Source organism: Pipistrellus hanaki (genome assembly GCF_964339955.1).
Source record: "Pipistrellus hanaki genome assembly, chromosome: 7".
Classification (NCBI taxonomy): domain Eukaryota; kingdom Metazoa; phylum Chordata; class Mammalia; order Chiroptera; family Vespertilionidae; genus Pipistrellus; species Pipistrellus hanaki.
This window is the reverse complement of record NC_140509.1, coordinates 49576273-49602905: the sequence shown is the minus strand read 5'-3', so window position 1 is coordinate 49602905 and position 26633 is coordinate 49576273. Positions and strand designations below refer to the sequence as shown.

The 26633-nt window shown below is 34.1% G+C and overlaps 1 protein-coding gene across 6 annotated transcripts in view; it reads left to right on the top strand.

The window, feature by feature from the left end:
• Nucleotides 1-26633, top strand: part of ASCC3 (activating signal cointegrator 1 complex subunit 3) — a 216905-nt gene that overhangs the window by 25211 nt on the left and 165061 nt on the right. For all 6 annotated transcript variants that reach the window (XM_084889357.1, XM_084889353.1, XM_084889355.1 and 3 more), the window contains exons 5-8: nucleotides 14857-14977; nucleotides 17695-17902; nucleotides 18812-18953; nucleotides 19541-19666. In XM_084889357.1, the coding sequence (XP_084745483.1) occupies nucleotides 14857-14977; nucleotides 17695-17902; nucleotides 18812-18953; nucleotides 19541-19666 (597 nt within the window). The remainder of the gene's footprint in view (nucleotides 1-14856; nucleotides 14978-17694; nucleotides 17903-18811; nucleotides 18954-19540; nucleotides 19667-26633) is intronic.

Sequence of the window (26633 nt, the reverse complement as noted above, 5' to 3'; positions counted from 1 at the left end):
TTTAAAGGAACTAAGTCATCTTTTGGATTATATATATTTTAAAATATTAATACTTTAAAAATGGGTTCTACAGTATATGCAATTTAGAATTTTTTTGTCACTTATATACATATTTTTAAGACAGTATTCTATTGTATAACTAGAGGCCTGATGTATGAAATTTGTGCAAGGGGCTCGGCCTTTGCAGCCTTGGCTTGCCTTGGCCCTTGCAGCCCCAGCTTTATCCGGAAGGACATCCGGAAGGTCGTTTGGCTGTAGGGTCTAATTAGCAAATTACGCTTTTATTATTATAGATACATTTTAATCACTGCAGAGTATTACATTTACCACCATAAATTAGTTTATTAAATTAACACTATGCTATTGAAGCCTTATTATATTTAGCCTTACTTGCAGTAAAGACTCTTTTGCTAAGTATTTGCTCATACATATTTTCCCTTGAATATATTTCTATCTGTGAAAAGTTTGCATCCAAAAGTACTAACAAAATACTTTCCTGAAAGAATCTGCCAGTGTATATTTCTACCTGTGATGTATAAGAGTATCTCTGTACTTAGGTCTATTCCAATCCTATCATACTTTAAAAAAGAAACACCTGCCTATTTAGTAGAGAGAAAATGGTAACTCAGTTTTAATTACATTTTTATCACTACTGAGGTAGAGTTTTTTAAAATATATTTTAGGCTACTAACTTATTTTGCGAGAATTGCCAGTTTTTACTTTATTTTATGACATTGAAGTTCATTTTTTATTTCTAAAAAATTTATAATAAGGTTAAATTTTTTTGGCAGTTGTATTAGTGTTTAAGTAGGCAAGTCTATCCATCTTTTCTTGTAGTAATCTTCCTTTGGTGTTATGCTTAGAAAGACAATCCCCATGATTGAACCTGCTATTAAGAAAAACAAAAACAAAAAACTTCTATTTAATCTAAGTGGTTTTGGGTAGAGTGTTATCCAGATCATATGTAACTCTTCTCTATTTAATTTGTGGATACATATCTGAATATGCCCATATTGCATATTCTATTGGGATATAGTCAGTTTCTCCCAAGGTTTTTGTTACTTCCACGTTGTCTATCATTTTAGGGTATTCATTTGTACTTTATAAGGGATGAAACTTTTTATGAGGAAAATGCAAGAATTATTTGCTCTACTTTTAGGAAAAGTCAAGGTGACTTTTATTGCACTAGACTAGATATTAGCAGGTCTCTTAAGTTTAACCACTTTTCTAAGCTGCAGTTTTCTAACTTGTTAACATGAAAAAGTGATTAGCTATCATATAGGTTGGCTGTGAATATATAGCATGATGTAATCTATATATATATATATATATATATATACCAAATAATAAAATTTTATTATTAAAAAAGTAACCTGCCGAAACCGGTTTGGCTCAGTGGTGGAGTGTCAGTCTGTGGACTGAAAGGTCCCAGGTTCGATTCCGGTCTAGGGCATGTATATTTTGCGGGCACATCCCCGGTAGGGGGTGTGCAAGAGGCAGCTGGTCGATGTTTCTCTCTCATCGACATTTCTATCTTTCTATCTCTCTCCTTTCCTCTCTGTAAAATATCAATAAAATATATTTTTTTAAAAAAAGTAACCTTATATATGGGTGATGATAATTCGGTTCAACTCTTCAGTCTGCACCTAGTAACCACACTTTAAGGGAGCTAGAATCCTACTGAAGGTCTAGAGAAGAGTGATCAGGTTGATTGGTAAAGGAAATGGAAATAATGTCTTATGATGAGGAGCTGAAAAAAAAAATGTATTTGTTTATACTTTCCAAGAGAAAGCTATGGAGGGATTGGAGAATGGACATGATATTTGAAGAGCTGTATGTGTAAGACTGATGGTTCAAGGGTTATCACTAGGACCTCAGAGTAGAAGGTGGAGGACAGCTCTCAGCTTGGTAAACCTTTTTAATTTTCGAAGTTTGTTAAATATAAGGAGTACTTTGGGTAAGTAATGAGATCTTTTATTGAAGGTTTAATTGTATTTGCTGACTGATTATTTTGTTGAAATTTGTAGAGAGTTGGATTTTGATGACTTATTTAAGATACAGGGGAAAGGTAAATATATTATTAATATGTTAAGTTAAACTCAAAATGAGGATTAAAAATTACTTGCCATTTCTAATTTGTGGCAATAATAGATTCCAAAATATTTTTCTCTTAATTGGAATGGTTGCTCAAAGAGTAAGACATTTTGCCAAATTTATACATTTTGTCTTAATCTTCTCTTTTGGCATTCATTTATTCATTCTATTGTGTGTGTCAGGTACTCTTAGGTTTTGGGAGACAAAAAGGTAATTTAAAAAAGTTTAACCAACCCAGCCCTATTTTATTTTTTAAGCTTCCTCCTCTTAAAACTTTCATACCTACATTTAAAAGAGAAATGGGCAAGAAAATTGCATTTCATGTAATGAGTGTTGTTATGACTAATTTGGAGGAACACATGGGTTGCATATATTGAGAGATATCTGTAATAAATTGATTTGAGAGACATAAAATTAAGCATATTAGTAAAATAAAGGATACATTTCTGTGTTTAAATAGTAGTTGAGATAAAAAAACATTTTGGATAATGCTTAAATGATCATTTTGTAAACATGTTAGTCTGATTATTAGATTTAGAAATTGCTATAAGCATGCATTTAAATATTTAAAATTTGGTTCATTTTGTTCATCTTCATGTGCATATACACACATACATGCATATGATAGCTGTAAATTTGTTTTCTCTAAGGCAATTAAAATCAGCATATCTTCTTTGAATCAAAGGAAGATATCAATTTGTTATGTATATGAAAATATAAGCTTTTAAATATACATATAGTCATATTTAGCTGTAACCTTACTTACTATATACATAATTAATTATAATATGTGGGGCATAAATAATGTTCACATCCCAAATAGTTTAAGTTGTAAGTGACCTTGATTTTAGCTTTGTTACATTGTGTTAGATTAAGTACCTATAAATAATGAGCATTAATTATTATGAAAATATAATTTATCTAATTTATTGGCAATGCAAAAACAGATTTGCTTAGCACATTTTTCTTGAGAAAAATAAATGGTAAATAAGTGCTGTCCTCATTTTCATGGTCATATTTTTATGTTTAAGATTTTATTTTGTAATGTGTGAATATTAGTTACTTATTATTCCACACACCAAACTAAGAATAATTTATAATGTTATAAATAATATACTTTGCTTTATTTTAGTACTCAGTTCAACATGGACTATTAATTCAAAACCTTTTCAGAGTTATTTAGTTTTAAATGTTTTCTCTGACTGTACTTCATTATTCTTAGTTTTTTATTCATATGTCATTTTAAATTTACATGCAAATCTAAAATTGCTTATTATCTCAAAGGAAGGCATTCCCTAAATTGAATGCAGTAAGTATAGGCTTACCGTAATGTATAATGTTTATCATTTATTACATATAGTACAAGTGCAACATGCATACCTTCCTGTAATTAAAAAGGAAATACACTTATTGTGTTTAGTTAAATTTGTGAAAATCAGAATGTCTCCTTTTTTTCTTGGAGCATTCTTGGATAGACACTGGTACATTGTATGGTTTTCCTACTCTGCTTAGAATCCCAACCTGAATAGAGAATTTGTAAATCATCCAATTTTAAAATCTACGGTTATTCCAGCTTCATATTGTGGGAACCCTTAACATGACCCGTGTGATTAGGGCCCACTCAGGGTCCGGTTTCTGGAGGAGGCCACACACTAAAATGAAGAGAGAGAATAAAATAGAGTTAATTTGGGACAAATGGGGGGCCAGGCGGAAGTCAACCTCTAGTGGAAAGACTCTCTAGGCTCTGGCCTTGCTATCCCTTTTATTGAGGCTGCTATGGGACACACCCATTACCCTTAAGCAGCTTTGGGAAACACCCATATCCCTTTGGCAGATTATCATATCAGTAAGGATTTACATGATTATAAGATGGGGAAGTTGCCTCAGTTACTATTGTCTGAATTATATAGGGTGTGGTTGGCTTTGACCTTTCAGAGCTTCAAGGTTGACCAGCTTCTTTCTGTTAGTGAGACAATGATTGGTTTCCGGCATCATATAATAAGCTTCTGGAGCTTTTCCCTTTTCTCTTGCTATTTTCAAACATTTCCATAAGAAAGGGATTATCTCTTTTATGAAAGTTGGATACTAGTATGCTTTGAAAACTGTCAGGCCAAGTGTCTTTTTGGAGGAAACTTTGATTACCAGTTCAAAATTTCCAGTAGTTACTGATTTAGTCAGATTTTATATCTCTTCTTAAGTTTGTCAATTATATTTTTCCGTGAAGTTAACCATTTCATCTGAGTACTTGAGTTTTTAGCTGTAAAGGTATTTATTATTTTTTAAAATATATTTTATTGATTTTTTACAGAGAGGAAGGGAGAGGGATAGAGGGTTAGAAACATCAATGAGAGAGAAACATTGATCAGCTGTCTCCTGCACACCCTACTGGGGATGTGCCCACAACCAAGGTACATGTCCTTGACCGAAATTGAACCTGAAACCCTTCAGTTCACAGGCCAACATTGTATCCACTGAGCCAAATCGGTTAGGGCCGCTGTAAACATATTTATAATGTCTTCTTATTTAAAAAATTAAACTAGTTTTTAGTTTATGTTGCTCCTTTCTATCTGCCTTTTCTCTAGGACTTTTTATTTTTGCTGGAGGAATGCTTTGTTTTGTACTCAAAAGAAAGAACTGGCTTTTGGTTTTGTTGCTCTGGTTTTTACTTTTTTCACACCTGTTTTAGCTTTTCTTCATGTAGCATGTATTATTTTTAAAATGAGATATCTGACAGTTTAATAACCTTTAGATACATAGCTTTCAAGCTACCTCCAGTTATAAGAGATGCATTTCTTTCACAATGGAAATGGGTTTCTCCTTTAACATTTTAATTTGTGTACAACTATTTGCTTTCTTTCTTATGCTGTTAATAATAATCATGATAATATTTGAAATATTCTAAAAATATACAGTAAAGTGACCTTTAAAATATTGTGTTAAAAAAAAAATACATTGCAATGAGATATTCCAAAAGCTATGTGTTTTTTGACCCAGTAATTAATGCTGACAGCAACGCCATATTGTTCATTACTTATATATTGTATAAGGCTGTTTGCTGCATAGTATTTGTTTAAAACTCAAATGGATAATTCTTCACCTTTGCACAAGTTTATCAATAGTAAGAGAATACTTTTTGTGATTGACAATAGCTTTGTCCTTTTTTCTTGAATCTTTGCCATCTTTTTTAAAATTAATAGTCTCTTGCCCTGGCTGGAATGACATAGTAATAGAGCATTGGTCCACTGACTGAAGGGTCCCAGGTTTAATTTGGGTCAAGGGCATTTATCTGGGTTGTAGGCTTGATCCCAGGACCTGGTCAGGGTGTGTGAAGTAGGCAACCAATTAATGTGTCTCACATTAATGTTTCTCTCTCTGCATCTCTCTTCTTCCCTTCCACTCTCTCTAAAAATCAATAGGAAAATATCCTTGGTGAGGATTAACAACAAAAAGTAAATAATAAAATTAATAGACTTTTAGTTTTATGTTTATAGAAACATTTAATAGAAATTATAGTGTTTCCCTTTACCCTCTTTTATTTCCTAAATTATTTTACTGGGAGCAACTGCTTTGTTTGCGATTCATAGTATTACTTATTTTAAAGTATTTTGTCACATCTTTTCATATTACTGTTTTCTGGAGGGAACTTGTGTTGATTTTATCAACCATCATTTTTAGTGTAAGATTTCTTCACAAGTTTTATAATTTTAAGTTGATTTCTGGCTTTTTTTCAACCAAATTGTTTCTTCTCCCTGTCTTAGATTCCCATGCAACCGTGGGCCCAAATATCATTCTTTTCAGCCCCTTCTCACGAACAGTGGAGCTCTGTGTCCATACCCTGGCTTCCAACTAAGCCTAGCTGGAGCTTCACAATTGTAGGGAGCAGTTTCCATGTAGGTTACCCAACACCTGGCTTGCTGTCCAGAGCTGGAGCCCAGCTTGTCTCTTTAATCTCAGTGCTTTGCCTGGTTTGCTCAATTTCAGGTCCAAGGACATATTTGTCTCTTCTGAAGTTTGAAGTGTTGGTTAGATTTTTTTCTTTTTCTGTTTTACTAGAGGAAGTTTATTAAAGCATGAACTTTGTGCCATTTTTTCTTCTTCATCTTAATCTCTAATACTTGTTTTTTAAGAAGGCATCATCTCTTCCTATCTTAAGCATAAAAGGAAAGTTTTTTTTTTAGGAAATTTTAAGATGTGTAAAAGTAAAATATATTTTAGTGTTGTTGTTTTTAAAACAAATAACTCTTATTATCCTTATAGGATTAGCATATTTTTTTTGTTCTGATAAATTCTTTAAGGGTTTAGTTAAAACTTGAAAATAGTAAAGTAAATTTAGTATATAGAATGTATATGCCAATTATACCTCACAATAGTGATTAATACATATTCAACTATTCTTTCTACTTAGGGTTAAAATTAAACTATTAAGTTTCCTCAAGGTAACAGAAAATTAACTATTTTCTATTATGTCTTTTGAATAATAACTACAACCTTTTCAAGTATTTTGATGATTCTGGAAAAAACACCACCACCAAACCAGGAACTCATTATTACTTATATTATTGTTAAGTCTTATGTTTTGCTTTATTTTTGTACTTTTAATCCTATCTCCAGTTTTATATGAGAAATTAGCTTATTTAGAATATAATATCTCATCCACTTACTCCATTTGATAAATATTGCCATTTAGATGTTCAAGCAGATTTTTAATTTTTATGCATAGGCTGCTGTTTTTTCTAATTAGCTTAGTTCAAAATGATATCTTCTAATGAGCACCTTTCACTTACTGCATCTCCACTCCTCATAGTTTCAGTTAGATATTAGACTAAGGAATTTTCTCATTAATTCAAGTGACTAGATAGTTAAAACATTTACTTTTATTGCTATTATGAAATAATAATTATTAATCTTATTAAAATAATTTTTCACTTAGAAGATGTTTTATGTAAGAGTGATTCCCATGTGGTTAAATGCTGTTTGATAAAACAAGGCTTTTCCTTTGAAAAATAAGATTTGATAAGAGGAAATTAAATTTAAATTATCTGATCATTTGCCTTTGTACTTTAGTTATTAGCTGATTTGTCTACATGATAAGAGATTTTTTTGTTTATATAATTTCTGGTATTTACCCTAAATGTGATAAATGTGTGAAAAACTTAAACTTTTGTCTACTTAGTGATGCCTTATGTACTTAATAGACAAAATGTGAAAAAAATGGTAAACTAGAAACTGGTTTGTATTATTTAAAAATAAAATAAAATATTTTCTGATTAAGTAATATGTATTATTATAGAAAGACTAGAGGCCTGATGCATGAAGATTTGTGCAAGAATGGCCCTTCCTTCCCCTGGCTGCTGGCACAGCCTTCACTCGGCTGGAGCCGCCTTTGCTCCAGCCCAGAGCCACCTTTCTGCCTTTGCACTGGATCCTCCTTCCTGCTTCCCACGCTGCCCAGAAGCCTGGAGTGGCTGGGGTGATGTGGAATGCCTGCATTGTCACTATGGTGACAACATAAGCACCCCGCCCTACCTCTGGCTGCTTGGCGCCTGTGTATGCAAATTAACCTGCCATCTTTGTTGGGTTGATTTGCATACTCACTCCTGATTGGCTGGTGGGCGTCATGAAAGTATGGCCAATATGCATCTTTAAAAAAAAATATTATATATATTATTGATTTTTCCACAGAGAGAAAGAGAGAAGGATAGAGAGTCAGAAACATCGATGAGAGAGAATCATCGATCAGCTGCCTCCTGCACACCCCCCACTGGGGATGTGCCCGCAACCAAGATGCATGCCCTTGACCGGATTTGAACCTGGGACCTCTCAGTCCGCAGGCCGACGCTCTATCCACTGAGCCAAACCAGTTTTGGCTGCATCTTTCTTTTTTATTAGTATAGATTGGAAAATAAGAAAAAATAAGTATACAAGTTAATAATATGCTTTCAGCATATCTCTGAATAGGATTTGTTTCCATTTTTTATGGGTATGACAATATATGTAAAGAGCATAATTTAAAGAAATAAAAAAAATAAAGACAAAATTGCCCAAACTTGGAAGTAGTCAAGAAACCTTTTATTGGGGAGTGGCGGGGGGATGAATAAATAAATGGTGGAATCCTATATAATAAAGAAGTAATATGCAAATGGTTGTTATGCCATGAAGGTAATGACTGATCTGCAGGAAGGGGGGGCAGCAAGCTACAAGTGGTGGAGAGCTACAGGAGGATGGTGCAGTGAGCTACCTGCGGCAGAGAGCTATAGGAGGGTTGTGCAGCAAGCTTTGAGCTGAGGAGAACTACAGGAGGGCAGGGCAGCAAGCTACTGTGTCTCGGAGAGCTTATTAGCACATGGATTTGTGTGCAGAGCCACTAGTAACCATATAATGGAATACTATTCTGTGATAAAAGGAGATAAGGCAACAAGTTACTTAGAGGGAACGTAAATGAATACTGCTAAGTGAAATAAGTTAATCTGAGAAGGCTCCATTACTTTATAAATCCAGCTGTATGGCATTCTGGAAAGGACAAAACCTTTTTTTTGAGACAGTAAAAAGATGATTGGTTGCCACGGGTTGGAAAGGAATGAATTGGTGGAGCACAAGGGATTTTTAGGGCAGTGAATCTATTCTTTGTGATGCTGGATACATGCGATAGTCACACATTTGCCAAAATCTGTAGAATGTACAACACAAAGAACAAACTTCAATATAAAATTACAGGTTTTAAAAATATTCAATTTGATAGGATGATACAACTAGACATAAATTATGCTATGTAAATAGACCCTGTCTAGATCTCAGCAGAGAATTTTAGAGTAAAAACAGAACATCTAGAACAGGGTTGGCAGCCACTAGTCACATGTGGCTGTTGATCTCTTGAAATGTGGCTAATATAACAGGAACTGTACTTTCAATTTTGTATAATTGCAATTACTGAGAACAGAAATAGCTTCATGTAGCTAGTGGGTATAATGTTATCAAAGTATCTGAATTAGACAAACAAGATAAGAGAACCTTCCACTGGTGATTAATACAGTTGGATGGAGTTAATAATTGTTAGTAATTGTTTGAAAACTGTTTCCCTAAGTATTGGTCTATTGCCATTTTAGGGCCAAGTCTTCATTTTATTTTTTCCTGAAATGTTTTAACTTTTGCCCTGTCCTCAGTGCTTTAGTCAATAATTTGCATGAAGACATAGTCATTGAGCTGTGTTCAGGATAGATTCCACATTGATAATGTTTACTGACGTGATGGATGCCAGAGTCTGGATTTAGAAAGCTCTTTAAAAACCGGAAGAAGAAACAGCAAGAAAGTGAATCTAATAAGGGATTCATTTGAAATTCTGGGCTCAGAATTGACACAAAGTACAGAGTATGGAAATTTTGGCTAACTTTGGATTCCTGTGGAACAAACATAAACCCAAACGTTTTTATTTAATTACACATTGAGTTTGTACCAACAGTATAATGTTGTTATCATTTATGCTATGTTCAGAAAAGTTTACCATCTAGTAAAAAGTTGTTTTAGTCTCTGTCACCTGCTTAAAATATGTTTTGTTTGGGTGCCAATTTTTAAGAGGCTCCGTGAAAGGTTTTCAGAAGGACTCTGGATGGAGAATCATCTAGAAATCAAGTTATATGACTAAGAGGGGATTTATGTGTGTTTACCTGGGCAAAAAGGAACTTGTGCGTGAAGTGCGGCTACTACTTTGCCTCATCTTCAGATATTTGAAAGGTTGTCTTGTAGGTCATTCTTTGTAACCCCAGAGGGCACAATAGAGTGATAGATGAAAGCTATAGGGAGAGTGTTTGGGCTCAGTATGAGGAAGGTTGTTGTTTATTTTATAATTAACACTAGAGGCCTGCTACATGAAAATTGGTGCACTTGGGGGGTCCCTCAGCCTAGCCTGCGCCCTCTTGTAGTCTGGGACCCCTTGGGGGATGTCCACCTGCTGGCTTAGATCCGCCCCCCAGCGGATAGGGCCTAAGCTCGCAGTCAAACATCCCTCTGGCAGCCCTACAAAGGATATGCATGTACTCTTATTTATCTGATACAAATGAGAAATGGAGCTCAGAAAAGTCATCTAAAGTCCTAATGTTACAGGCTGACAGTTTGAGCTCTCGCTGATTATGCTCTTACCCTAAACTGCTATACTAGGATTCTTAAATTCGTTAAGTTATTAAAATCAATTGACCGACAGGGATAACATAAAGTATGTAAGGACTAGGTTGTTGACTTAGAATGCAATTATGCAGTAGTTTTGAAAATATGAGCAGTGATGGTATCAGTGGATTATACATAGTATGTATTTCTTTAAATTCTATAAAGCAGCAGCAATTTTTGGAAACACCATTCATTTAATAACTTCCATAAAAATATATTAAATATAGATATTGATTCTAAAACATGCCCAGATCAGAAAACTGTTAAATTGTAAAAAACTTTTTTAGAGAATGATAAATTAAGCATTGGTCTCTTACTTAAAACTTTTTTATCCTACCCTCTAATCATTTGTGATAATGCATCCTTGATATAAATGTATTTAATTTTAAATTATGTAGATTACTATTATAACTTCTAAAACATACATATAAGTGGCAAATTAAAAAGAATACTGTTTTAAAAATAATGCTTAACTTTATTAATGGTATTAAAATGTGATTGAATATACTTCCATATTTTTGAATCACACCTTGTGATGTTCTGAGCTCTATGAACTGTCCAAGTGTTCAGTTCAATGCTTCATCTTTAGATTTTTAGAGAGTCATTGGAAGTTTGTTGACTTTCAATGAATTCTTTAACATTGCCTAGTTAGAAACAAAAATAGAACTGACAAACCATTTATAAATATTGAAATTTTATCTGCTTTAAAACCTGTTTTAGTGATTAAATACTATTTTATTCAACATTTTTTTTTACTAACCGGAGAAGTAGAATTAAAACAAGACATTAATATGACCAGAATTGTGTTATCCTTTGAAATATTTGCCTCTAAATATTTGGGTGAACCACAAATCCAAGTATGTTTTTTATTTATTTTGTGGTTTCATAAATCCCCAGCATATCTGTGTACCCTCCCTTGAGTATAACTTTATATTTCTTATTTAGGTCCATTATATCTTTTATTATATCATTTTCATAAGGTTTATAGTATAATTTTTCCTGGCATGTTATTTAAAGATTTATGATTATATTTACTATTGCATCCATTATATCTTTTTTCCAATTGCAAAAACAAAAATGACATAATTCAGAATACAGTAGAAAGTGGGAATTACTTTTGCTGAGAGATTAACAAGCTACATTCATCTGTTAAATAAGAAACAAGGAAGTAACGTCTTTAAAGTTAGTCTGCACATGTTCTGAAATATTTGGCATCCCAGAAACATATTCTGTTGGTTAACTTTTTGACTGTTTCCATTCATCATTTTAATTTGATGAAAAATTACTTTAATTATTTAATTTAATGAAAAAGGATTCATAATAACAATAAGAACTTTGAGAACCTTTGTCTGTTTAGAAAAGCCTTAATAGATGATAATGACTTTAACATCTAACAGGAATAGGATGTTACCTGTCTATTCCTATTGGGACCCTTTTAAAATCTTAATATCCTTAATTTATAGCCAGGATAGTGACACATGCCTTTGTATTGTTTGAAAACTGCGTTCTTTTTTTCTTTTCTTTAAAACTCTGTAGTTGATGTCTGTTTCTGTGCCCACAGTTACCTTTCCCTTTCCTAACTTTTTTCAATTTGATTTCATCTGGAATTGTGTCAGTGCATAGACCAGTGATCCAGACAGCTGTACCTTTACAGTCACTCTAGCTGCCAAATTAGTTTGTAGTGCAAATCTTGAACGAGAGCTGCACCTGCTCTGGATAAAAATGGCAAATGTTAGGAAAATCATAATTTTAGAATTGCTTTAAACCTGATGGCAGCTGATCCCAGAATTCTGTTGGGCATTCTTTATCTTGGAGTTACGGAAGTTCTGCTATTCAGAGCAAAGAGCCAGCCTCCTTGTCCCTTTTGCTAGGTCTTAGGTGTGTTATTAATGTGCTCTTTGTACTGTGATCTTAAAATTATGTTGTGGACTAAAATTTTTAACCAGAATCTCTAATTTATCATGTGTGAACATTTAATTTCAGATCAAATAACCTTCATTAGCAAAGAATATGTAAAAAGTAATCGTCAAAAGGAATTATTTTCTTATGGAAGAAATGGTCTCATTTTAGGAATTAACACATTCTCTGAGAGTTGATAGAATATAAAGGACATTTCATATTTTATATAGAGAGCATTTCCTACTGCAATTTGTTTGGAGTGTGTTTGGGGAAAAGTAGCAATGTAAATATGTATTTCAATTACCTTTTTTTGATTATCACCCTTAATATTAAGCACAGGGCTTGTGTCTAACAGAAATTCAAAACAGTTAAAATACTTATTGGAAAAATTATATTTAATCTTTATCTTTCAACCCTAAGTGATCTTTTGTTACTTTTAGTATTTTAAGTAATTTGTTTCATTTTTTTTCTTCTTTAAAAAATAGCCTTATACAGGGTGAAGCAAAAGTAGGTATACAGTAATGAGTCCACAAACAGTTTATTCTTGTATTATTATTTATTAATTATTGAATTATTTTCCATTCAAACAGCTATAAACCTACATTTGCCCCATGCTGTATAATTCACTTACCATATAATTTACCCATTTAACGTACACAAATAAATGGTTTTTTGTATATTCACAGTTAGGTGCAAACCTCATCAGTCAATTTTAGAGCATTTTTATCACCTCAAAGAGAAATTCCAAACTTTAGCTTCTATCCCTCCACTCTGCCCCCCTCAATTCTAAACAACCACTAATTCCTTTCTGCTTTACATATTTCTCTATTCTTTTTATGGCCTAGTTCTCCCCCTCTCCCATCCCACACACACATCCCAAGATCTGTGCGGCAGAGCTCTGGAGCTGAGGGAGGGGACAATGGAAAGCTTCCCTCTGAGTGACAGCCTTGCTTTAGGAGCTGAGTACTCCATGGGAGTGGGGAAGGCTTGCCTCTCCTTGTGTGGAATCAGGGCTGTGAGAGCCAGGGTGAGAGTGATTGGGGCCCCAGTATTTCCCATGATGCTTTGCCTGAAGGAAGAGCTATTCCATCATTGGAGGCTAGATGGAAGAAGAATGGCCTTGTGTGTAGATAATGTCAGTAAAAAGAACAGCAAGAATAAACTATTTATTAAACATTTAATGTTTCATATATATATTCAACATGAATTTCTATTTTTTTTTTAATTTTTAAAAATACACTTTTATTGATTTCAGGGAGGGAGAGGGAGGAAGAGAGAGAAACATCAATGATAAGAAAGAATTGAAATCACTGTATTTCCTGTACATCCACTGATTGGGGGTTGAGCCTGAAACCGGGGTATGTGCCCTTGACTGGAATCGAACCTGGGACCCTTCAGTCTGCAGTCCAATGCTTTATTCACTGAGACAAACTGGCTAGGGCTAAATTTCTACTTTTAATAGTGACTTTATTTGTGTAGAATCTCTGAGAATAGAATTTGGTAAAGATAAAATCTTTATATGCAAAATTAGAGTATAATATTACTAGATAGGAGAAAAGTAATATCCCAAACTGTACTTGAGTAAACATGTAGGCTTTTTGCAACAGTTATTTCATAGAGTTTTGTAATTGAAAGTCTCTGAATCCTAAAAGTCATTCTCTCACTCTGGAATCAACTTAATCTTTGGCAGCCGCTCTTCATAGTTGGGGAGGATATGTATGGAGACTTTTTATGAAGTTAAATAAAGCATTTGCAGTACTGTGCTGTAGATTTGGGATTTAATAAGCATTGAAAATTATTAATAAAATAATTTAATAATAATTAAACACTGAAAATTTGGCATTTCATGATTAAAACATTCAGATTTTTAAAAACATATATTTTATTGATTTTGTACAGAGAGGAAGGGAGAGAGAGAGTGAGAAACATCGATGAGAGAGAGTCATCGATCAGCTGCCTTTTGCACACCCCCTACTGGGGATATTCCCACAACCAAGGTACATGCCCTTGACCAGAATCGAACTCGGGACCCTTCAGTCCCCAAGCCGACGCTCTATCCATTGAGCCAAACCGATTTTGGCAACATTCAGATTTTTTAACTTTAAAGATAACTGTTATGTAGTAAGTTGTAAGAAAAATGGTACTCTTGCCGAAGCCAGTTTGGCTCAGTCAGTGGTAGAGCATCGGTCTGTGGACTGAAAGGTCCCAGGTTTGATTCCGGGCAAGGGCAGGCACATTGGTTGCGGACACATCCCCGGTAGGTGGTGTGTAAGAGGCAGCTGGTCGATGTTTCTCTCTCATCGACGTTTCTAGCTCTCTATCTCTCTCCCTTCCTCTCTGTAAAAAAATCAATAAAATATATTATTAAAAAAAGAAATGAAAAATGGTACTCTATTTGAGATAACTAGAACAGTATGTTAAAAAAGCAAATTAATTTTAGAATTTCAGTTGACTATGTCAAGAAAAACCAAATGTAAAGATTTAATATTCTGTGATGTAGAGTTTTATATGTAAGCCATAATTATTTTTAAAAATTGAGTCATGTTCTGTAACTATTGCTCCTTAGCAATATGAAGTTACTTTTCTTTCCTAAGTTGTTTTGTAAAGCTTTTTTTTTTTCTAAGTAGGACTCTGTGGAATTAGGATATTAATAACTTTAAAAAGTTAATTTTGAGGTAACATGTTGTGATTTTCTCCTCTTATAAGCTATTTGAACTGCTGGGACCTGATGGAATTGAACTTATTGAGAAGCTTCTTCAGAACAGAATTACAATTGTGGATAGATTTCTTAATTCTTCAAATGACTATAAGTTTCAGGCTCTTCAAGGTAAGAAAGAATTTAGTGGTGATTCTAATTTAAAGGAAAAATGCATTGGTTAGCAAATCATTTTAATATAATTATACTCTTAATATCCTTTTTTATTATATAATTTACTGTTAACATCTTTCAAAAGTAGATTTTAGATATGGCAATCTATTAAACAAATATCAGTGCCCTAAAAAAGAGTAGTGTGGCCAAGATTCTATTTATGTTTATTTATGGCTTAGGTTTTCTTTTTAGCAGAAGATTTGAATAGATAAACCTTTTTTAAAAGCAAATACACATAACCATTAGTATGGGCCAAGTAATGCTATAATTTCTTCCCAACTATTTATTTTGAAAACTTTCAAACCTGTTTAAAGGTACAGGGGTTGTACATTGAACATGCCCTTTATGTAGATTTACCAGTCGTTAATATTTTACTTCCCCTCCCCATCTTTGTCTTTCTCTCTTCTCATTATAATTTTCTACACACATGTATGAGCACACACACCCCTACATTTAAAATTTTTGCTGAACAGTGACTGGCAGTTGCAGATATCCTGAGTATCCAATATAAAATTTTAAGCATACATGCAAGGAAGCAAGTCTCCTTCTTAACTGCAATAATTACCACACTTAGAGAATTGAACGTTTATATTGCCATGTATTACATATATTGCTAAACCCCAGAGAGTTGTATAGGGAGCCAAAACTATAAACATGCCTGACTTACTCTGGCACAACTGATGCCAAACTCAGGTTTTAAATGATAATCAGGAAAACATTTCGGCTCTATATCTGAAAGTTTCTTGATACCCTTGTACACAGTTCGGAATTTTTAAAAAGTGTATGAGGCTTAAGAAATGAAACACCCTTTTTCAAACTCATCAACTTTTATTTTTTATTTTCTAACTAGTGTCCTGGTGCACAAAATATGTGCACGTGGTGGGGGTGGTGTCCCTCAGCCTGGCCTGCACCCTCTCCAACCTGGGCTTCCTTGGGGGTGTCTGCCTGCTAGCTTAGGCCTACTCCCCCCGCAGGGTCCTTGGAGGCGGGAGAGGCTCCCGCTACTGGTGCTGTGCTTGCCAGCCATGAGCCCGGCTTCTGGCTGAGCGTTGCTCCACCTGTGGGAGCGCACTAACCACTAGGGGGCAGCTCCTGCATTGAATATCTGCCCCTGGTGATCAGTGCCTGTCATAGCCACCAGTCATTTCTCTGTTCAGTCGATTTGCATATTAGCGTTTTATTATATAGGATTATATATAATATAATTTCACAGGACACATTCTGTACATTCTGATTGTAGCTTTATATTGCTTTTCTTGAGGTAGACACATTTTCTTTTAATTTCCTTGTTTACTAGAATAAAATCACAAGTGTGTATAATAGGAATTTGTTACTATCACATTTGTTTAAAATATTAATAACATTAATGTAGCATTAAGTATGTCACCAAAAGTATTCAGTTTCACACACATCTTTGACATTCATTTTTAATAAGTGGATGGCATTAGTTGTGTTCTTAAAATTCTGCTTAATATCTGATTGTGGGACTTTGCAATTTAATTTTTTTTTAGTTCAGAGTATATGTGGAAACTGTTAGAATGGTGCATTCTTTTATTTTTAAAATATACTTTATTAATTTTTTCCAGAGAGAAAGAGAGAGGGATAGAGTTAGAAACATTTCTTCATGAGAGAGAAACATTCATCAGCTGCCTCTTGCACACTCCCTGCTGGGTGTGTGCCTGCAACCAAGGTACATGCCCTTGACCGGAATCGAACTTTCTTTACCTCTCTAGTTGTAGTACTTCCACTCAGCCACTTTTCCCGTGGTTCTGGATGACAGTTGTTCTGTCTTTTAGTAGTAATTTTGATGTGGTTGTGAGAGGCAGCTGCCATCTTGGTTCTCCTCCCAGCCTCTTTTTTTTTTTTTTTTTAATTTACCTTGCTTATCTTCTAACTATATCCTGAGCTAATATTAACAAATTTTTCTTTCATGGATAAATAAGTAGTAACATATGAGTAACTTAACACAGTAAGGCCTATTACATTGGGAAGACATATCTGATGTGTAAAGAATATGTTTCTTTACACATATATAATATATAATCAAAGAATTATTTAATTATTATAAGCCTGGTGCATGAATTCATGCATGGGTGGGGTCCCTCAGCCTGGCCAGCTATTGGTCCGATCAGGGCCGTCTCATAGGAGGTTGGCCAACCAGGAAGAGGGACATGGGAGGATGCCTATGGGAGTGCACTGATGACCAGGGGGCAGCTCCTGCATTGAGTGTCTGCTCCCTGGTGGTCAGTATGTGTCATAGCTACTGGCCAGTCATCTGGTCATAACGGTCACTTAGGCTTTTATATATAGAGATTATGTAACAGGAAATGACAATTAGTTTGATAGTTATGTATTGAAATTATATGCATAGAACTTATTTCAAAATTATAAAATTGAATTTTTAGGTTCTGATGTTATATGTAAGAATTTATAACATTTAACTGTTTAGTCTATATAGGAAGAAAATATCTGCTGATTTTTCTTAAGCTACTATGTAATATCATTTAGATGTTGTGATTTTTAAAAACTCTCCTTAAAACATACAAATGAATGTGCCAGTTTTTTTTTTTTAAAAATGAATTGTTAGAACATTATGCTTTCTTAGGTTTTGGTGAGGAGCAAAATGGTGTTAAAGTTAAATTTGCCAAATATGAATTTTTAAATTTGCTTTGTAGACAATTGCAAAAAAATTTTAGGAGAAAATGCTAAACCCACTTATGGATGTCAAGTTACTATTCAGTCTGAACAAGAAAAGCAGTTAATGAAACAGTATCGCCGAGAAGAAAAAAGAAATTTGAGACGAGAAAAAAAGGCTGGAGAAGATGGTGAAATTTCTGGAGAAGGACTTATAAACTTCGATCCTAAGGAATTGCGGATACATAGGTAATAAAAGCCAGCAACTGAAAAAAAAAAAATGCTGTGTTGTAATTGTTACTTTTATATATCATTATCATTTTGTAGTTTAGTTTCAAATTTATATTATTCTTCTAGTCACGTTTTCTTACAAGAATAGAGTTTTGGCCGAAACCGGTTTGGCTCAGTGGTAGAGCGTCGGTCTGCGGACTGAAAGGTCCTGGGTTCAATTCCGGTCAGGGGCATGTACGTTGGTTACGGGCACATCCCCGGTAGGGGGCGTGCAAGAGGCAGCTGGTCGATGTTTCTCTCTCATCGACGTTTCTAGCTCTCTATCTCTCTTTTTTCCTCTGTAAAAAATCAATAAAATATATTTTAAAAAAAATAGAGTTTTGTAATATAAAAAATAATTTTATGGGATAAGAAAGCAGTGATCTGCTTAATTAGAATATTCTTGTTGCTTCTAGATAGGTGAGAAATTTAGTTTAAGAAGTACACCATTTTTAGGCGCTGTGCACATACCACTAGGTTAATATTTATGAAGCCTACACAATTTTTTTGAGTTATTTGTTTCTTTTCCTAGCTTAATGAATACTTTTTACCTATTATTACTTAGAAGTAGAAAGGAGAAAAATTAAATGAAGGCATTATTATACTTGCTCTTTAAATATCGAAACCCATTTTTAATTTATAAACATCTTGGGATTGTGACAAACAAAATTATAAATATGATGTTACCTAAAAATGTGTTGACTCCTGTGTGATTTCACAGAAAATTTTGGGATTGCTAATATCTTCCTTTTTTATAGTTTTATTTATTCTCTTTTGTAATGAAAGGCTACCTAAAATAGTTATTATAGTGATCTTGATTTAATACTGTATGTTTTTTTGTTGCAAGATAAACATTTCAGATTTAGTCTATTGTTTTTGTATTTAAAGGGAACAGGCACTTATGAATGCTAGAAATGCTCCAATTCTGAGCAGGCAGAGGGACATGGACTTTGAAAAAATACGTTATCCCCATGTTTATGATTCCCAGGCTGAAGCCATGAAAACATCAGCATTCATTGCCGGTGCAAAGGTATGTCACTGCTGTTTAACCACTTTGAGATAATATGTCTATTGTGAGGAAATGGCACATAGATTTTCCCTGTTTCCTTTGTTACTCTAGTACTAGTGGACTATACTATGCTAAATTATATTTAAAAATACTGTGGAAAGCGAAATAATGTAGTGTATGTAAAGTTCTTCACACATAGTAGATATTTAAAAAAATATCTGTTCTCTCATTATATGTAACTTGTGTTTTTTTTTTTATTTTAGCAAATGCATTGTTTTTTTTGTTGTTTTTTTTTATTAAACTTTACACTATATATTGGATATTTTTCCTACCTTTGTGTGTACAGTGATCTTCCAGAATATGATCTAATTAATGTATACTTTATCATCAACATAAAATGGTTCATATGTTGTAGGAGATACCTAATACATGAACGCTTTGTGTGTATATGGTTTTTTGTTTGTTTGTTTAGCCTTTCTTTCCTTTAAAGTAGCTAAATTTATTTTTTAGTGCTATGTGGTAAAACAAGTAGTGTTCTCTCTCTCTAAAAAATATTTATGATAGAGCATTTGTTTTTATTATTGAATTTTAATTTTTGATGTTTACAGATGATTTTGCCAGAAGGAATCCAAAGAGAGAATAACAAGATGTATGAAGAAGTAAAGATTCCTCACAGTGAACCAATGCCAATTGGCTTTGAGGAAAAACCAGTTTATATCCAAGACTTAGATGAGGTGAGATAATCATCTTATAGAGTTGATATTTTTGATGCTTGGTATGTTTATGAATGGATTTGAATTGGAAAAATTTTTTTTTCAAGGTCAGTTAGCTAATACAATGAAGAGACATAAGCAGTTGGTTACTAAAGATGTACAGTAGGAGTGTTTAAATTTTAAAAACTGCATATGTATATACATTCCTTTATACATTAAACATTTATGTACATTTATTTCTGTGTACATATTTCTATACTTCATGTTTATTTCGGTTCTTTCAACTAATATTTGGTTCAAGCTATATAAACTGGCTTAATTAAAATGATTTAAAGGTTTTATGTATTCTGTTGACATATCAAATGGTCAGTTTGTAATAAAATGTAATAATTTTTGTGGAAGGGGGGACTCTTATTTATTTCCCCTCAGGTTGTAAGTTTTAAATAATTTCAGACCTATGAAAAAGTTGTGTGAATAGAATTCTCCACATACCCTCTTTATCTGTCTCAACTTACCAGTTGTTAAAATTTTGCCACTTTTGATTTATTTCAAAAGAAAACATTTCTTAATTTAGTTCAAAGTGTATATATTATTTAATCTTTTCTATTACCAAATTTAAATTGCTTTGTTTTTGTATATGAATAGTCATTCAGAAATACCTATCCTATAGGCCAGTAAAAAGAGCAGTATAACAGCGTTTTTAAACCGCTGTTCCGCGGCACACTAGTGTGCCGCGAGATGTTGCCTGGTGTGCCGTAGGTGCAGACAAGACAAGAATTTTATAATTTTTCACTATTTTGTTTACTTAATATTTCATAATAAAGTAATTATAAAATACTTTCTTTGTGTTTATTTGATTCCTATTCAAGAGAATTACTTTATATATAGTCAATATAGGCACAGAGTTAAATTTTTTAACATTTTCTAATGGTGGTGTGCCTCGTGATTTTTTTCATGAAACAAGTGTGCCTTTGCCCAAAAAAGGTTGAAAAACACTGCAGTATAAAGTATAACAGCCAGCCAAAATTGACTCCATTTATATATATATATATATATATATATATATATATATATATATATATATATGTGAGTGTGTATATTTTGTTTTTTTAAAATTGAATTATATAATATACATTTTTGTGTGTTTGTATATGTCATCACATATATCTTTCTATGTCAATAGACATAGATATTTAGCATTATATTTACTCACCATAAAGTATGCCATTTTATGCTGTTACTGCAATTCTTTATTGTTACAATTTTAAGTTCTTTTCTAAAATAGAATTTTATAGTAGACCAAAATTGTAATTAAACTTTATTAGTGGGTTTCATTCTGGGCATTAGAATTACATGTATAACTTTTCAAAATCCAAATGTTTTGGCCTATATTTTGTCATAATTTCTTGGGAGGGGCCAATATATCTATATTTTGAAGTTTATATTGACACTCTGTAGGTGATTTTGAAATGCAGCCAGGGCTGAGAGCCTGTGGAATTAATAATTATATACATATATTTTTTTTAAAATCTTACCAGTCCTTATAAGCATTATCATTAAGATTTATTTCATTTTCTATACTCAGTACTATACTTTTTTTTTTTTTTTATGTAAAAGCATTGGCATTCATTGTCTATATAATGAATTAATCGGGCTTCTTACTTTTCTTTCATACTTATTTCTAAGTAAGTATTCATTCATATTTATTTCTATAAAGGGGCAGATAATAATTATTTAGACCCACATAGGGTCTCTGTTTCATAGTCATTATTTTATTCTTTTTTATTAAAATACTAGAGGCACGGTGCATGAAATTTGTGCACCGTAGGAGGGGGGGCGTCCCTCAGCCAGGCCTGCACCCTTTCCAATCCGGGACCCCTCAGGGGATGTCCGACTGCCTCTCCCAATCCGGGACCGCTGGCTCCTAACTGCTTGGCTGCCTGTCTGATAGCTTCTAACCACCTCTGCCTGCCTGCCTGATGGCCTCTAACTGCTCCCCTACCTGCCTGATCACCCCTAACGACTCCCCTGCTGGTCTGATAGCCATTAACTGCCTCTGCCTCACCCCACACCCGGGACCCAGGATTTTCTCTTACAGCTGGTCGCAGGCACCTGGGACCCAGGCCAGCTTTGCCGAGGCTGGTCGCAGCTTCGGGACTGTGGGGACTGTGGGTGGGCGGCTTCTCCTGAGCTCTAGCTGCAGGTGCTTAGGACTGTGGGGTGGGCGGCATGTCCCTCTCCCGGTCTGCAGCCTGGCTGTTCCCCATTCCTTTCTCGTGAACTCATTTGTGTTGGCTGGTCCCCATCCCTCTCTTGCAAGCTCTTATGTGCCTGGCTGGTCCCCCTTCCTCTCTCCCCATTGTTGAGTGTCTGAGCAGTTATGGTGTGATAATGTGAGGGTGTGACATCCATTTGCACATTAACTCTTTTTTTTTAAATTTAAAATTTTTTTTTTTATTATTGATTTTTCACAGAGAGGAAGAGAGAGGGATAGAGAGTTAGAAACATCATTGAGAGAGAATCATCGATCAGCTGCCTCTTGCACAGCCCCCACTGGGGACCTGCCCGCAACCAAGGTACATGCCCTTGCCCGGAATCGAACCCGGGACCTTTCAGTCCGCAGGCCGACGCTCTATCCACTGAGCCAAACCGGTCCCGGCTCTTTTTTTTTAAATTTTAAATAAATCTTTATTGTTCATATTATTACAAATGTTCCTCATTTTTTCCCCCCTCCATTGCTCCCCTCCACTAAGTTCCCACCCCACCCTCTGCCCTTTCCACCCCCAACCCCCATTGACCTCATCTATAGGTACACAGTTTATGTTCAGTCTCTTCCCACACCCCCTACTCCCTTTTCCCCCGAAAATCATCAGTTCACTCCCCTTCCATACCTCTGATTCCATTATATTCACCAGTTAATATTGTTCTTGGTTTTTTTTCCCCACATTAACTCTTTATTATATATGATCTTTTCAAAATACAGTAACCATTCTTAGTTTATAGGCCTAAAAAAATTAAAATATATAAGCTTCTGGCCAGATTTGGCCCTGTGGCCATAGTTGCTATTCCTTGCTCTATCTTCTTAAATAGTCTGTCATATGTGATATTTCTGGATTGATTTCAACTGATAAATATTTCTTATTTTACTTCTGAACCCCAAGTCTGAGAAACTCTTCTCAAACATTGGCTTCCTCAGCAAACCCTCAGCTGAGTTCCTCTCCAGCAGTCATCGTCTTGGTCCTTATCTTACTCTTTTGAGTAGTGGGTGTAGTATATTTGAAACCCTTCCAAGTGAGCTTCAGATCTCATCTGGGAAAATAAGTAGTACATTCTAATTTAAGATAGCAATTTATAAGTCCAGTTTACTGCTTATTTTCCCAATAAAAATAATTTTCAGATTATTTTATGGAAATAAGTTAAGGACATCAAATTATATTTTAATATATAAAATTTTTAAATGTACCAATTTAAGTAGGTATTTCTTTTTTTCTTTTTTTAGGAGAGACTTTTTTTTTTTTTTACTTTTTAAAAAAATATATTTTATTGATTTTTGTACAGAGAGGAAGGGAGAGAGAGAGATAGTTAGAAACATCGATGAGAGAAAGTCATCGATCAGCTGCCTCTTGCACACCCCCTACTGGGGATATGCCCACAACCAAGGTACATGCCCTTGACCGGAATTGAACCCGGGACCTTTCAGTCCCCAAGCCGACGCTCTATCCATTGAGCCAAACCAGTTTCGGCTTAAGTAGGTATTTCTAAATACTTCTTCAGGAAAGCAATACCATGTATGTTGTTAAGCATTGGAATATTGGAATACACACACATACATGTTTGTCTGTTGAACTGACTGTTCTAAATAAGTCATTAATACTTTCATTTATATAATGTGTTTTTACTATGTTATTTATATTAAATGAAATCTTAACTTGATCTCATAATAAATTATTCAAATACGGTTAGATTGAATGCAAGTGGATCAATTCCCTTGAGGGTTCTGATAGTTAAATTTTCTTGTTTAAGGAGATGTACATTTAAAATGACATTCTTGCTTTATTTAGTTAGTTTTGGAAAGTTTAAAGTTATGTACTGTAAAAATGTAAGTTTAAAAATTACCTATAGTATAATATCTGTAACATTTTGTGAGCTTGCCCACATTAAGTTCAAACATTTTACTCTCTTTAAAAGATTTCAGGCAAGCTGGTGGAAATAATTTAAAGGTTAAAGTCAGAGCTGAAACCAGTTATTGCCATAAATATCAGCCAAGAAACTGAAAATGACATTTTCTATGTGGGAGTCAACAGAATTTGACAGAGACTCTTTGGCTTCTGTTTTATTGCCATGATTAGAAGTGCAGCTGTTTTTTATAAGGCAGGTCCCACAATTTGGGCCAAGTAGACTGCAGTGCCAAAGAAATAAGCTACAACACTTACAGTGAATTCTGGAGGGATAGACATAGTACACGTCAGTATGACTTCATTCCCCTTATGAAAATAATACATTAAGTTCATAGAAAGTACCTGATTGTTAGCTTTTCACTTCTGCTTTAAGCCTCTGAAGTTTGTATACATAATTATAATACTGGTTTTGTGAAACCAGCCCTCACTTATTATGGTGTTTCTGTCTAAAGCAAACCAAACCTAGCCTAATCAAACCCATAGCTTTGCTCCAAACATGTCTTTTATTGTCTTCTTGTGACTGTTGGCATAGCAGCTTGGTGAAGGTGTTTCAGAGTGACATCTGACACATTGAATTAGAAACGTGTGCAATTTTGTTGTTTTATCAGAGGAGTTTATTATGCTTGTGTAGCCTAAGTTTTGTCTTTTTTTCCCCCCTCATAAGGCTTCTTTAGTTTTCCTTAGCATTCAAGCCCTAACTCATACCTGGGAAATTAGTGTCCTCTTGACTCACATCATGCATTAAGTTCTCATAAAACGTGATATTGCTATTGTTTGCTTTTCTCTCCAAGGACAAGCAGTAATAGCTTTTATTTTTATCATTTTGTCGTCAGGGAGGGAATATAGAAGGGCCAACTATTTATTTAGTTGGGGTGTTTTTGTCATTATGCTTCTTGGGTGGAATGTTTTCAGTATGAGAGAATTTTCAAGAATTAACATTGTGGGCATGTTAAGTATTTTTGGTTACACTTTTAAATGGTATAAATGCACTCCATTGAATAATATGAAAGATTTATGAATTATGCATTGTGATTTCTTATTGTTTTTTTGTATGTAATAAAATATGGCTCGATTTTATTTTACAAAATAACTAACTCATTTTATTTTCACAAAATCTTACAATCTCACTTCTTTCAAAGATTTAATAGTAGATTACTCTTTTGTTGCTAAAATGTAATTTCCTCAACCCAGATTGATTCAAAATGAATTATTGTCATGAAACATTAAAGCACATGAATCTTCAGTAAAGAGAAATCAACAGTGGCCATGCACTTCTTGTCTCTTAATTAACAGAATGCATTAATTTCTCAGTGCATTTTCAAGTGGGAGTTCACATAGGAAATTTTGTATTTGGTGAAGATGTAGGACTCTTTTTATGACATAATGAAAAACAAGATGAATCAGGAATTTGGAGTTTATATTAAAACATTAGATATCTATATCTATAAAGCAATAAATGTTGTTTTTAAAACATTCTGACAATATTGAATTATAAATCTCCTTTTGTTTATTCCTAAGATAAATATTTTTTTATCTAAATGGAAAAGTACTTTATAGAGCTGATTATAAAATCCATTCACTACAAAAATGTAGTATCTAAAATGTAATAGAGCATGAAAGTTTCTTTATAATACCATCTGCAATGGAACAGTTTGATATATGTATCTTTTCATATCTTTTTGTATTAACAAACTATATTTAATTAGTTATTTTACTATTCTGTGGCATACCTTTTTTCTTTTCAGATGCATTTGTCTATAAGTGTATATGTACTAACATGTATATCTTCTTCTATTTAACTACTGTAATTCTATTATAAATGGTAATATAGCAAATATCTGTGTGCTTGATTGCTTATCTGGCTTTCTTATTTCAGTTAGTTTAATTTGGATAAATTTTTTGAAATAGAATTTTTAGGTTAAATGATATGTAAGTTTATTACTGTTAATCATTTATACGTGACATATATAATATACTATACTAGAGGCCTGGTGCATGAAATTCGTGCATGAGTGTGGTCTCTAGGCCTGGCCAGCAGTCGAAGCTCGAGAGTCTGTCATGGAAGGGCAGGTTCCAGCTGAACTCTGGGCCCTGCAGAGCACACCCCTTTCCGCCTGAGTCATTAGGCTCCCACCCACCTCCCTCAGCACCTAGAAGCCAGGTGGTGGCCCTCACCACCGCTGGTTGTTGTCTGTGGGGCAATTGGGCCCGGCTCGAACCTGCCTTGGCCTGGTTCCGCCTGCTCACCTGCTTCACCATCCCACCGCAGTCCTGCTCTCATCGGGGCCCATTGGAGCCTGCAAAGCCTCCACTGACGCCCACTGCCAGCATTGCATTGCTGATGCCCACCATGTTCCGTGCCGCCCCCTGGTGGTCAGCACTCATCATAGCGAGCAGTCAAACTCCTGGTAGAGAGGACAATTTTCATATTAGGCTTTTATTGTATAGATTATGAAGATACAAAAATTACAAAAAATAGTCAATTTTTAAAAAAGTCAAATATTCAGATAAATAAAAATTATTTTTCTATTTTGCAGTTTTTCGATTATTAGAATGGTCAGTATTTTTATTGACTTAGTATTTTTATATTTTGATAAAATTAAGTTACGTGATTAAAAAGTCTGCTTAAAGTATAAAGATTAAGTGTAATGAAATCAGTAAACTTTACAAGTTTTTATTGCATATCTGAGTTCCAGTCCTTGCCTTGAGTATGTACTGTTCATTTATTTATCCCTGTGGCAGTTCTTTAATCTCTCCATGTCCCAGTTTTCTCATCTTTAAATAAGAATAATAAAAGACCTACCTCAGAG